At 51.1% G+C, this 12,938-nt stretch overlaps 1 protein-coding gene across 1 annotated transcript in view; it reads right to left on the bottom strand.

The window, feature by feature from the left end:
* Positions 1-12,938, bottom strand: part of COL27A1 (collagen type XXVII alpha 1 chain) — a 148,500-nt gene that overhangs the window by 110,801 nt on the left and 24,761 nt on the right. The window contains exons 5-7 of the mRNA XM_068973506.1: positions 11,932-11,985; positions 1,929-1,982; positions 368-421 (exon numbers count right to left, since the gene is read on the bottom strand). Coding sequence (XP_068829607.1) covers positions 368-421; positions 1,929-1,982; positions 11,932-11,985 — 162 coding nt within the window. The remainder of the gene's footprint in view (positions 1-367; positions 422-1,928; positions 1,983-11,931; positions 11,986-12,938) is intronic.

The raw sequence follows: 12,938 nt of genomic DNA, 5'->3' as shown, positions 1-12,938 counted from the left end.
ACTCAGCTCATGGAAGGTGGAGCTGAACCTATGGGGGCTCCTGGCTCTGACAGTATTTCTTCCACCACCAAGAGCACCCTCAGGGCCTCCCTGGAGCAGCTGGGCTGCAAAAGGAAGGACAGCAAACCAGGGTCACTTCTTATCACATCTCACTAACCATGGTCGGGGGGTACCTGCTCCAAGCCAAGGTGTTCCACGCCCCCAGGTAAGCACAGACCCTCAGAAACCTCTCTCCATTCTGGCCACCAGCCCACTGCTAAGGATCTGGGCCAGGGCTGGGGAGAGGCAGTACACAGCACTCCTGCCTGAAGACCCCGCTTGCTAGGAAACCCACTGGACAAAGTGAAGCATCAGCACCAAGGTGTACCTTTCGTCCAAGGGGTCCTGGATTCCCAGTGAGCCCGGGCAAGCCCATGTCGCCCTGAAAAAACACAGAAAACGGGGTGAGATGGAGGGAACAGGAGCAGACACTCATTGAAAGTTCGGCCTACCATGGCCAGTGGTTTGCGAATAGGATTCACGGAGGCCTAAAGGCCTCAGAGGAGACTCAGGTCCTCTGCGCAGGGTGAGGGCAGCCGAACAGGCAGGGGACCCAGCCCCTCCCCACTTAATTCAGTCGCTCCATTTGATCTGTTTTCTATGTTGGACTTCGGCAGAAGGAACCATCTGGGGAATGGGTTACACCACCAAAACTATGTTTGCAAACCACTGCCCTGGAGAACACGCAACCTGTTTCAATTGGCAATCCCTCTCCTGCATTCCTGACCCCCTCCCTCCTGCCCATGCTGGGCATGGTGGCCACCCAGTAGGGGGCATTTCTGCCACCACCATGAGACCCAGGAGCAGACAACGCAGGAGCAGGAGAGAAGCCTGGGCCCCTGGAGGTCATCCAGCCTGGGTACAAAGTCTGGTCTGCACCTGACCAGTGGCGGGGCCTCCAGCCGCCCACCTCTGGGGCCTCTGTTTCCTCCCAGGCAAGCTAGGCCCAGCTGCCTGGGCTATAAGCTTACGAGGATCCAGTGGGGGTGCATGTGGATGTATATACACAGTGAGAAAACTTCTCTTGAAGATGTGAAGGAATGAGCCACCTGTGTCTCGGAGAAATCAATAGAAGCCGCTACCTCTAAGTCTCCATGCACCAGAGGCTGGGCTGAGAAGCAGGGTTCTTCCAGTCAGGAGGGCTTTGGGGTTGTGTCCAGAAGGAAACCAGACTCAAGGACTCCTTCCAGAGGATGGATGTCTGGGACATTGGGTGATCTTGGAGTTCTGGGTTCCCCTGCTCTGGCCTGACCTCCACTCCCTCCAGGCCCCTTGCTTAACTCACAGGGTGGATGCTTCAGGGGCAATGAAGTCCTTGGGCCTAACTCTTCTCTCTTCCATAGGAGAAGTTTTATTCTCAGCCCTTCAGAATCAGGCAGCCCTGCCTCTCCAGCCCATTCCCTTCCACGTCCTGAGAAGTTTTATTCTCAGCCCTTCAGGGTCAGGCAGCCCTGCCTCTCCAGCCCATTCCCTTCCACAGACCTGTGTGTCGAACTAACCAACTCGGAGGGGTCTTCAAATGTCTGCTGGAAGCTTCCTGGGCGTGTGCTACCAAGAAGCTTCTGGATGCCGAGGGCCACCTAGCAGGCCCTGCAGAAAACCCACTCAGAGCATCAGGCCAAAGGACAGTCACCAAAGGAATGTCCACAGGCCACATTTTTTTGTCGGTTTTATTGGCTGCACATGGGAAGAAGGCAGCAGGCATGGCGTTGGGTTTGGTGCAGGGAGAGCTCAAGGGCTTCAAAGAGAACAGACCACGTCCTTTTCTACATCCTGCCTCTGGCCTTTTGTTACGCAGAGGCCTCTGTCAGGAGGTTCGTGCCAGCACGGCGGTTTCCCTACCATCCACTCCTCCGCTTCCCTGAGCGCTGGGGTCCCTGGAAACCTACCTTTGCCCCATCGTGGGCCTTTCCTGGTGAGAGCCCGGGGTCCCCTTTCTGTCCCTGAAACAGAAACAATTCCACTTTGGCCGCCACGTCTTCTAAAGAGGGTATCTCCCCACCGACTCCGCTCATATCCCTGTCTTCTGCTTAAATGCCCTCCCCTTGCACCCCACTCACATTCCTCCACGGGGTCCTCTTCAATCCCATCACTCCCCTGTTCCAGCAACCCTCCATAGCTGCCTACCACCCTACTGACAAAGTCTGAACTCCCCCTTGGGTGTCCCAAGTCTTCCATCATCTGGTCCCACCCACCCTATTCAGAACTCGCTCTCTTCCTACCAGCCCAGCCCAGCCCAAAGATGGGGCCCCTCTGCCCCATCCCCAGACCACGATTCTTCTCCCCCCGGGACTTGCACATTCCTGCTGCTGGGTCCTTGTGCAGGTAGTCACCCCCAAGTAGAAAACCTCTCCCCCCCAATCATCCATTAGCCAAACCAGAAACATTGCCAAGATGCAGCTTGACCGCATCCTCCCCCACCAACCTGTAGATCCTGGGCCCACTGCACGGGGGACGTGCTCCCCGAGGGCTCTCAGAGACCTTCTAAGAGACACATCCTGAAGTTACGCTCGATTCTTTCTGCTTTCCTAGCCCCTGATGCTCACCTCACCGTCTCAAAGCACCTAGAGCCAGTGCACTAACAGCCACTTCACAGTTTGCAACATCCCTCAACCCACCAGGTTCCCAGAATAGCCAGAGGAAGCGGACAAAGGAAGTGCTATTACCCCATAGCACATTCAGGGAAACTGAGGCCTGGAGATGGAAAAGGACAGCCCAGGAACCCAAGCTGAGGCACTGGCAGAGCTAAGACTAGGACCCTGAATTTGTGATTCCCAGAACAGAGACCTGGGGCCCAACAAGTTAGAACAGGCAGGGAACAGCAGAGAAACTGACAAGTAGTATGTCCCCAGTCAGACCGGCATTCCTAGTCCCAAGCACAAGGGAGCATTCCCCATCACAAGGATCCTGGCTTCTAAGAGCACGTGCTCAGGGAAGGACTTACCAGCTGTGTCTCTTACAGCTAAAGAGGGCTCTGGGCTGTGGCCCAACCTTATTAAATTACTCAGGAGACAGTCCTTTGAGAAGTCAGTCTCCTGATCTCTGTCCCTTAGCCTCACTCCCCAGCTCCCTCCCCAATCTGGGTCCTGAGTCAGAAGTCCTGGGTTAAGCCACAGACTCACAGTAGGGTCTCAAGCAAGTGACTTCACTTCTCTGAGCTTGTTTCCTCACCTTTAAAATGCGGGCTGCACAGCACACACACACACATACATACACTGAGGCATGTGCACAAAGACACATGGGTGCATGTTCACACACACACACACACACACACACACACACAGGGGTACAGGGACACATGGCCGCCTGGCATCCAGGTTTCTTGGCAAGAAGCCAGTGAGATGATGGATGTGACACGTGGGGAGGGTGGTTTCGCCAACTTTAATTACTCCCATTTGATTCTTTTCTGTGTCAGGACCCAGATCTTCCAAATCCTGACTCAGTCACTCTGCATGAGAAATCACTGCATTCCAAACCGGAACAAGCCTTAAGAGAGTGAGGGCGCCCTTTCACTGCCCACCCACCACGTGCCCAACACTGTGCCAGGCCCACTCAACTCAGCACCTGGCCAGCCCTCTTACACCCACACGTGGCAACACAGGACCAAGCCCCAGATTCAGAGGAGCTGAGTCATAGTCCAGGGTGGCATGCAGGTAAGAGGCCATGTCTCACTAGGTCTCACTAGGTCCTGGGTCTATCTGACTCCAGAGCCCTTACTTACAAATGGGAAGCCTAGATGCCTCTTCCACATGCCCTCCGGCTGCCCCAGGCTGCAGGCCAGTCCCTCCTTGCTAGAACCCCAACTCTCTGTCCACCTAGGTCCATCCAGGTCACTGCTGCAGGCCTCACCTCTAGGATCAACAGCCTCATGCTGCAACAGCCCCTTGTTGACACTCTCCCAGCCTCGGCGTTCACAAGCCCAGCTCCAATGCCTTTTATGTCCATGTGCAAGGCCAGGCCCAGGGCCACCCAGGATTCCAATGGCCAAAAAAGGATAGCAGCTTCTACCCACCCCGCCCTTGCCCACCTTGCTCTGCAGCCTATAGAGGAGCGGGGCTTAAAATGCTCTCATGGGTGGGCCTTTGTGCATCCTGTTCTGTCATCTTACAAAGGGGGAAACTGAGACGCGAAGGGATGCCAGACTGGTCCCTTTGCCCAGAGGCCATACCCGGGGGCATTTTAGTTTCTATGGACTGCTCTCTGTACTCTCAGCAGCCAGCACCGTGTTTGGGACTTAATCCCTGCCTGAGTACAACAAAAGAACACTGAAATTTACTGAACATCTACACACCCTACAGTGTACACTGGGAATACCACAGTGGGGATCAGGACACAAGTCGTGCCTGTGGGGACCTCTCGGGGGAGAAACCAGAGACTGGTAATGCTGGTCTGCTCTAGCATTTTCCAGTGCTCTTCTAAGTCTTCAACGCGTAAATCTAAAGGGAACCATGATCACTATCCCCATTTCACAGATGAGGAAACTGAGGCACAGAGAGGGTAGATAATTTGTCCAAGATCCTGTAATTCATAAATGGGATTCTGATTCAGGAAGTCTGCTTCCAGAGCCCAAGATCTTTACATTTCAATACACGACAGATGAACAACTATGATCAGTGATATGTGGAGTACCGGAGGAAGCCGGGAGAACTTGACCCAGACTGAGAGCCAATCAGCCAAGCTAAGGCTGGAGGAAGACAAGAAGGGAGGCAGATGCAGTGTGGGCTCCAGAGATGCTCAAGGCACCCTTGCTCAGCTGAAGGTGTGACTTCTGGGATGCAGAAAGTTATCCATCTTCCCAGCCAGACTCCTGCAAGTTCTCCAGTAAAAGATATAAGGAATAATAAAGTCTAATTAATTGTTTATACCTCGGTGAGGTTGAGGACCTGGGTGCCAGACCCAGCTCTCCAGCCAATGAGCCTGTGTGATCTTGGACAAGTCCCTTTCCCTCTGTATGGAACAGCAGACTCTAGTTAACAGAGCCTTGAGGAGCTAGAAGATGGTTAGGAAGGTATATACGAAAGCAGAAATGCTACTAATAGAGCGGGAATGGAAACCATGAGCTTCTTTCTTGCAGGTGAAGTTGGGAAGTGGAAAGAACAGAAGGCTTTGGTTACATGAGGCCTCACGAGGGGCTGAGACAAAGAAGGAGCAAACCATGAGGGACCAGAAAATTCTGGGCCAGAAATCCCCTGTGCAAGTCATCTTTTGCAAGACACATGATCCCAAGTACGTAGTACAGGGCCCGGCCCAGAGGAGGCATCAGAAAAATATTTCCCAAGTGAGAAAATAAATCGGTGGAGTCTCAAGAGACAACTCTAGGGCTAGGACTGGGCCACATCCGGCCCCAGCTCTGGAAGGTCCTCTGAAGACTCACTAGGTCTCTCACCATCATTGCTACTATTTCACGTGTTTGTAAGTTCTGGCCACGGCAATAAGGCAGGAAAAACAAATAAGACTACTAACCTTTGAGGGAAAGGAGGCAAAAATATGTCCTTTTTTGCAAACAATATGAGTGCCTGTCTAGAAATTCAGGAAAACTGAGTGAAATACTGTTAGAACTAATAAAATAATTCAGCAAAGGGCATGGTTGTAAAATAAACACCAAAAGTACAAATATACAAAGTCAATAGTTCTTTTTCAATAGCTGAAAGCCAGCTAGAAAATATAATGGGGAAAATATTCCATTCATAACAACAACAAAAATGTAAAATTTCTAAGAACAAACTTAGTAAGAAATGTGCCAGGTTCATGCAATAAAAACTATAGAGGTTTATTATGAGACATTTTAAAAACTCAACCAAATGGGAAGATATGCCATGGTTTTAGATGGAAAAAGTTAATATTTTAAAGATGGTAATTCTCCACAAATAAACACATTTAATACAATTCCAAGAAAAAGCCCAAGAGAGGTTTTTTTTTAAAGAAATTATTAAAATGGGCATAAAGTTCATCTGACAGATTAAATAGCCAGAACATTATAAGTGGAGGAGGGAGACACAGAGTATAAAGATAATAACTGTCATAAAATCGTATTTTACTAGCCTAAAAATATACAAACATAGCAATGAAACATATTTGAACGGCCTAAAATAGACCCTGGTCTATCATATATGGAGGAAAAGTCATTTAATAAATGATCAACTACTGCAGGGAAAATAAAGCTATACCCATACCTACTTCCATGAAGATTAATTCCAGATGGTTTAAAATTTTGAGTACAAATGATATTATAAAATGGAATATTAGTGAATACTTCTCTGGTCTTAGTATGGGAAAGAAATGTCTAAGTACAAAGTAAAGAATCATACATTTTACATATGGTAGTATTAGTCGCTCAGTCGGGTCCAACTCTTTGTGACCCCATGGACTGTAGCCCACCAGGCTTCTCTGTCCATGGAATTCTCTAGGCAAGAATAGTGGAGTAGGTTGCTATTCCCTTCCAAAGGATCTTCCCGGCCCAGGGATCAAACCCCAGTCCACCTCAGTTCAGGCAGATTCTTTACCTGAGCCACCAGGGAAGCCTCTTCTTATGGTAGAGCTCTCTCTAAATTAGGGCTTTCCTGAAGGCTCAGGTTCTGACATATTGTCAGTTCCTAATAAATGTCAGTTATTGTTGGTTCAAAAAAAAATAGGTAACACTCTCATTTGTGAAAATCATCATGAATACTCTCAATAGGCAAACAATAAACTCAAAAATAATTTGTAAGATAGATGAAGCCTCAATAAGCCTTCATATATAAACACAAATGATGTTCACAAATCAATAACAAAAGACAACATCCCAACCCCTAAAACAAAATCATAAATGGTGAAATGCAATAGAAAGCAAATGTAAGAAAATTATTCACAGATGATCAGTACAGTGTATTGGAAGCAATAATGAATTATCTTTTTCAAATATCCTCTTCTAATGCTAGCAGTGGCATAGATTGGTTCAGTCTTTCTACAAGGCAATTGTTAATAAAGTAACAGCTAAACACTATATGGCACTTATGTACAGGCATATTTTAAATTATTCATATATATGTAGTATGCGTATATATATGTATATACATCTGTGTGTATATATATTATATATAGGTCACATATATATATATACACATATATAGCTTAATCTACAGAGCTAAAGAGCTATGGAGCTAATGGACTTATGGCTAAAATTATGTGCTTTGGAGTCAGACAGCAGAAGATTCAAATCTTGTCCCTGATACTTATCCGAGATAGGCTAGTTACTTAGATATTTTAGACCTTAGTTTTCCCATCTGCAAAATGGGGGTAATAATATCCACCCTGCAAAATATGTTGGGTCCTTGGCCAGTTCTTGACACACAGATTGTTTAAAATGCAGTCAGTGCCTATCAATGGACAGGGCCACAGCAGGAGGTCTGCTTTCTTCTTGATATTTTCTAGACTTTTCCACCGGAGAAGACAATGGAAACCCACTCCAGTACTCTTACCTGGGGAATCCCATGGATGGAGGAGCCTGGTAGGCTACAGTCCATGGGGTCGCTAAGAGCTGGACAGGACTGAGCGACTTCACTTTCACTTTTCACTTTCATGCATTAGAGAAGGAAATGGCAACCCACTCCAGAGTTCTTGCCTGGAGAATCCCAGGGACAGAGGAACCTGTTGGGCTGCCGTCTATGGGGTCGCCCAGAGTCGGACACGACTGACACAACTTAGCAGCAGCAGCAGCAGCAGACTTTTACACATTTTCCTTAAAGAGTATGTCCTACTTCAGTCACTGGAGAAAGGGAAAGGGGAGGCTGGAGTCTGATGCCTCGGATCACTAAGCATGGCCCCTTTCGCCCGCCTGTCCTTCCCAGATGCCCAAGGGCTCACAGTAATCCTGAGTAATTCACTGCAAACCAAGCAGGCCAGAGGAGGGAAGGGGCAGCCAGATGCCAGGGAAAAAGGGGCCAGGTGCCCCATCGCCCAGCACAGGCACAGCTGGAGCCCTGTCCACCTCAGACCCAGAGCTTCTCACCTGACCTGGGCCCTGCATCCCATCTGATTTCACCTGGCACAGATCAGCATCTACAGGGGCAGCTCCAGGCCTCCCCGCTGGCTACCCTTCAACTTGATGGCCACGGACCTGGCTTCTGCAACTGCCTGAGTGGCCTTTGCTAAATGATACACCTGATTGTGTCCCATCTGCTGAAAACCTCACACCTTCCCACTGCTCTTTGTATGAAGTCTAAAAGTCTTAGCACACCCAGCAGGCCTGCTGCCCTCCCTGACCTCCTCTCATCCCCTTGGCCTGGTGGCCTGCTGCCCTTCAGACTTGATTCAGCCTTCCCACATTCCAGAAAGGCAGGCCTTACCTCCCAGACCAGATCTTGCCATTCTGTGGGGACTGAGCACCGAGTGCCTCTCATGTGGAGCCTTTTGCATGGTATGGTCAGCCGGCTTCCACAAGAGCAGGGACTGTCCCTGTCTGTGCCCCTTGTAGGCTGGGCACCTTGCACCCGCTGACAGCTGGCCACCTGCCACAGGCCAGCACTGCTCTTAACTCAGTTATACCTCATGACAACCAGGGATGCCGGGAGGACAGCTACTATTGTTATCCCATTTTCCAGATGAGCAAACTAAGGCATGCGAAATTCAGATAATTTGCTCAGAGTCACAGAACTAGAAGCTGTTACTAACAGACCTGGAATGTGAACTTCCACCATCTGGCTCCAGAGTCTGTGTTCTTAACCACTGCGCTCTCCTGCACGACAACTGCGGTTGCTGGACACATAACTCAACACTTGGCCTCCAAGGTCAGCTAATACCATCCACCCAGGGTTCTGGCTTCTCTGCTTCAGTCTCAAAGTCCTTGATCTTGACTGTGGGGACTGACAAACCCTCTTCTTGATGGGTTTGAATGTGGAATGTATGGGTACATGGTACATAGGGAAAGCCCTGGCTCTGGAGGGGGCAGAAGGGACTGAAGCGTGGCTCTGGCCTGAACCATCTGTAGAGCCCTGTTAAGTGTCTTCCAGCCAGCAAACCCAAGGACCTGAAATTCAGCCCCACCACTGCTGGTCACTGCAAGTGACCCCATCAAGTCATGGGCCCGCTGGGTCTCTGCTCCCCTGACCTCAAGAGGGATGAAGTTCCTCACCTTTGCTCTGTCTCCCCTTCTTGATTCCTCAATCCACCAGACTCTCCCATCCTTAGTCTGGCAGGGGGACCTTTAACCCACAAGGCCATAAGCTCCCAAGAGCTCAATAAATACGGTATGGGAGTGACCCCACTGTGACCCATCCAGATGATGGGCGGGCTCCCTGACACTAGGCAAGCCCTGCCTGTTGGGCTGATTTTTCCATCGACAGCGCATAGTAAGTGCTCGATAAATGTTTGTCCATAAAAGGGAAATGAATGGATGGGTGGCCCCAGAGGCAGCTCTAGAAGTCAACACTTCGGAAGAGGAGGAGCCAGCACCGGGCCTGGAGGGACCTAGCCCTAGAATCCCACCAGGTCAACACCCAGACCCAGAAAGGATCTGGTAAACAGCAAGGACCCTGTCCCCAGAATCACACCCATTCCTGCAGATCCACTACATTCTCTTCCAATCTCAGGAATTCTGTCCCAGAAGAGCCTTTCTTTAACCCCATCCTGGCCAAACCACAGATGAACAGCAGCCCAGGGCCAAAGTCCAGCAGCCTGGGGCCTTCAGTCCAACAGAACTGCCTCGATCCACTTGGGCTCACCTCATAGACTCCCAGTCAAGCGTCCAGGAAAAGGGCGTGACTTTTCCCCAGGGCATTTTAATGCAAATTCTACTGGGATAAAACTCCCATTCCAGTATATTTTCTGGAACCCACTCCCTTATTTGTTTATACAGAAGCAAGCTAGAAACCTGTCCATGAGGCCCTGAGTCACAGGTTCCGACTCTGTATAGCCGTAGGAGGGCTCATCTGCCAGGTCTGAGCCTCCCTTACCACACTCGGAACAGCTCCTCAAAATGGCAGGAAAAGTGGCTGCTAGGTTCTCCTCCTGTTTCCCTACATCTGCTGGCAGGATGAGAGGTGGGCTGCAGGCCAGACTGGGGCCGGTGTGGACAGGGGAGAAGCTGATGGAGCATCTGCTACCGTAGGAGCAGGGGGTCAAGTCTGGGAGTGGTGGGGAGGTGGGGAAGGACCAGACAGTCCCAGAGCAGGCCAAGAAAGGCGTGTTCTTGAGCAAGCCTGGCAATCAAAACAGTGGCTAATCCTTAGCATCTTGATCTATCCAGGCCTGGGAGACCAGAAGCCTCTGCAAAGCAGAAGTTTCCCAAGGAGAATTCAGACCCTCTGCCTGACTCATGGGGGCAGGTCTCACTGCCCTTTCCTAGGCAGGGTCTTAATCATCTGCCTGAGTCTCAGTTTCCCCATCTGCAAATGGGTACAGTAAACCCACCATCTCATTAGGTCTTTGTGGAGATCAAATGAGGCCACGTGAGGCGCATGCAGTGTCTAGCACAGAGTAAGGGTTCAATATACAGTGCTTGGCATGATCAGTGTTTGCCTTGTTAAAACCCAGAGCATCTCCAGGCAGCTGCTAGCCCAAGGCCTCTGGGCTCACTTTCCAAGAAAGGACCCCAGCTCAGTCCCGGCTGAAGTCACATACCCACAGAGGCGGAGCCGAGAGCACCATACTGTCACACATCCAGGGCTACCCGCGTACATTTTTCCCTAAAAGAGCTCCAGGAGTCAGAACTAGCTTATGGAGGATGCTCAGCTGACAGTCACAGCATGAGCTGGGGCCAGTCAGCTAATTGTTTTCCGCAAGCTGCAGGACCTTTGTAACAGGTTAGCAAAGAACCCTGAGCCCGGGCCAACCAAAGCCCAGGGATGGTCTTCACCTGGTTACCCCACAGCTGACAGCCGGGCAGACCCTCTGCCTTTCCCAGCCTGCCCCGTGCTCTTCTTGGCACAATTGCTGTGCTCTTGGCTCCGCTGACCCCTCCTCCTATTTCTCCAGCCATCACTTGAGGCTACTCCTTATAACCTTAATATTCCTGGCCCCGTACTCATCCTGGGGCTTCTCACTCCACGCGTCACCCTGGACAGCTCTGTTCTGTCCTGGTGCCCCAGAGCTGGAGCCCCCCAGTCATCAGAGCACCAGTCACCTGGGTTTCTGGTCTCATCTGCAGTCCAGAGGTGGCGTCTCTGTGCTGGCCACCCCCCAGGGCTCCATCTCCAGCTCAGAGCTCCCCTGAGTTTCAGGATGTCCACAAATCATCTCTGCCTGGCTGGGCTACAGATTCCCAAATGTAACATTCCTTCCTCTGGTTCCCTGGTTTGGCCACTGAGGCTGAAGAGAGAATCCCTGTCTCTCTCCTCTTGTCCATCACCAAGTCCTCTCTATCTCACCTCCACATCGCCGAGGCACCCATTCCCTTCCTCCTGAACCCTACACTGGCCTGTATCACCTTAGGTCTCCCTGCCTCTACTCTGGTCCCCAGCCCCCCAGCCTGCCTTCCACACGGCATCCAGGGATTTTTCTCAAACGTGATCTTTCCACATCCCTCCCCAGCTCAAAACTTGACCTGCCTCCCCAGGGTGTGTCCTATGACCCAGTAACATGCTGAGGCTGGATCTCCAAGGCCCTTCCCTGTTTAGCAGCAGATGACCTTTCTTCCCACCTGCTTTGAGGACCCTAGGTTCCAGACGCCCTTCTTCCCCCAGCCCCTCCCCACCAGTTGCTAAACTCCGAACTCCTTGCTGCATCTCCAGCCCAGTATGGGGCCTTGCACCTGGGAGGCCTTCAGGGAGTGCTGGTCGCCTAGACATGGATTCTCCATGGAGACTCTGAGGCCTTCCGGCCAGGAGCCTCTAAGAAAGGAAGCTTCCCCCAGTATGAGGCCCAAACCCCAGCTTCCAACCCATGGCTCTATCTCCAGACCCCATGGCATATACTCACTTTGGCTCCAGGGGGGCCAGGGAGGCCTGGATTTCCATAAGGCCCAGGAGGACCCTGAAAGGGAAAAGAGAAAAAGAGATGAGGGGAAAAGAGGAGCATCCCACTGCCTAAAGCAAGGCCTGGCACTTCTGCCCTCCCGCTGGGTCTTCTCCACTAGCAGAGTCTCAGCAGTCTGGCCACGGCAGCTGCTTGCAGAAAGGCTCTCTTGATGCCTGGCCCTGTGCTCAGTTCTTTCTGTGCATCACCTCATTTTGTCTTTTCAACCCACAAGATAGGTGCTACCATGATTCCCATTTTCAAGATGAGGAAGCTGCCATCCATAGAGTTTTACAACTTTCCCAGGTCACCTGGCTGCTAAGGGACAAACCTCAGATGTGCAGCTTCCAAGCACAAGCCCTTGAATTGGATCACCTCTCCATATTCTCTGCACCTGGCCCCACCAGCCCCTCCCACACTTGCTTCCTTCGACTCAGAGCACACTCAGCTATTGGCTGCCCTGCCCCACGCCTGGTACTTCCTCCTCACATCGCCTATGCCATGCTGTTCCATCATCTGGAATGCCTTTCCCATCCATCCCCTCCAGATGAAACCCAACCCATCCTTCAAGACCTGGCTTTAATGCCACTTTTTCCGGGGAACCTTCTGGGACTCCTCCTGCTTAAGGGAAACTCTCCACCCTTCAGACTCCAACTGGACTCTGCACGAGCCTCTGGAGCTGCACGCGCAGTCAAGGGAGCACTCGGCCTCCTCCGAACAAGGGCGCGTCTCTTCTACCGCCACCACGGTAGTCAGAGCTCTCTCCCTTAGATTTCTACATGTTCTGAGCTTACAGAGTCCCTCGGGGACCTTGAAACAGCTGGGAAGACTAAACCCAGAGAGTCAAAGGGTCTTCGCCAAGGTCACACAGCAGAGTGGTGGCCAAACAAGGGCTGGAACCCAGTTTGTTGGCTTCAAGTCCAAGGCTTATTCATGGCACTAGATTTTCCCAGGCCATATTTGAACGTCCC

The sequence above is a fragment of the Capricornis sumatraensis genome, chromosome 6 (genome assembly GCF_032405125.1).
Source record: "Capricornis sumatraensis isolate serow.1 chromosome 6, serow.2, whole genome shotgun sequence".
In the NCBI taxonomy this organism is placed as follows: domain Eukaryota; kingdom Metazoa; phylum Chordata; class Mammalia; order Artiodactyla; family Bovidae; genus Capricornis; species Capricornis sumatraensis.
This window is presented reverse-complemented; position numbering and strand designations above follow the sequence as displayed.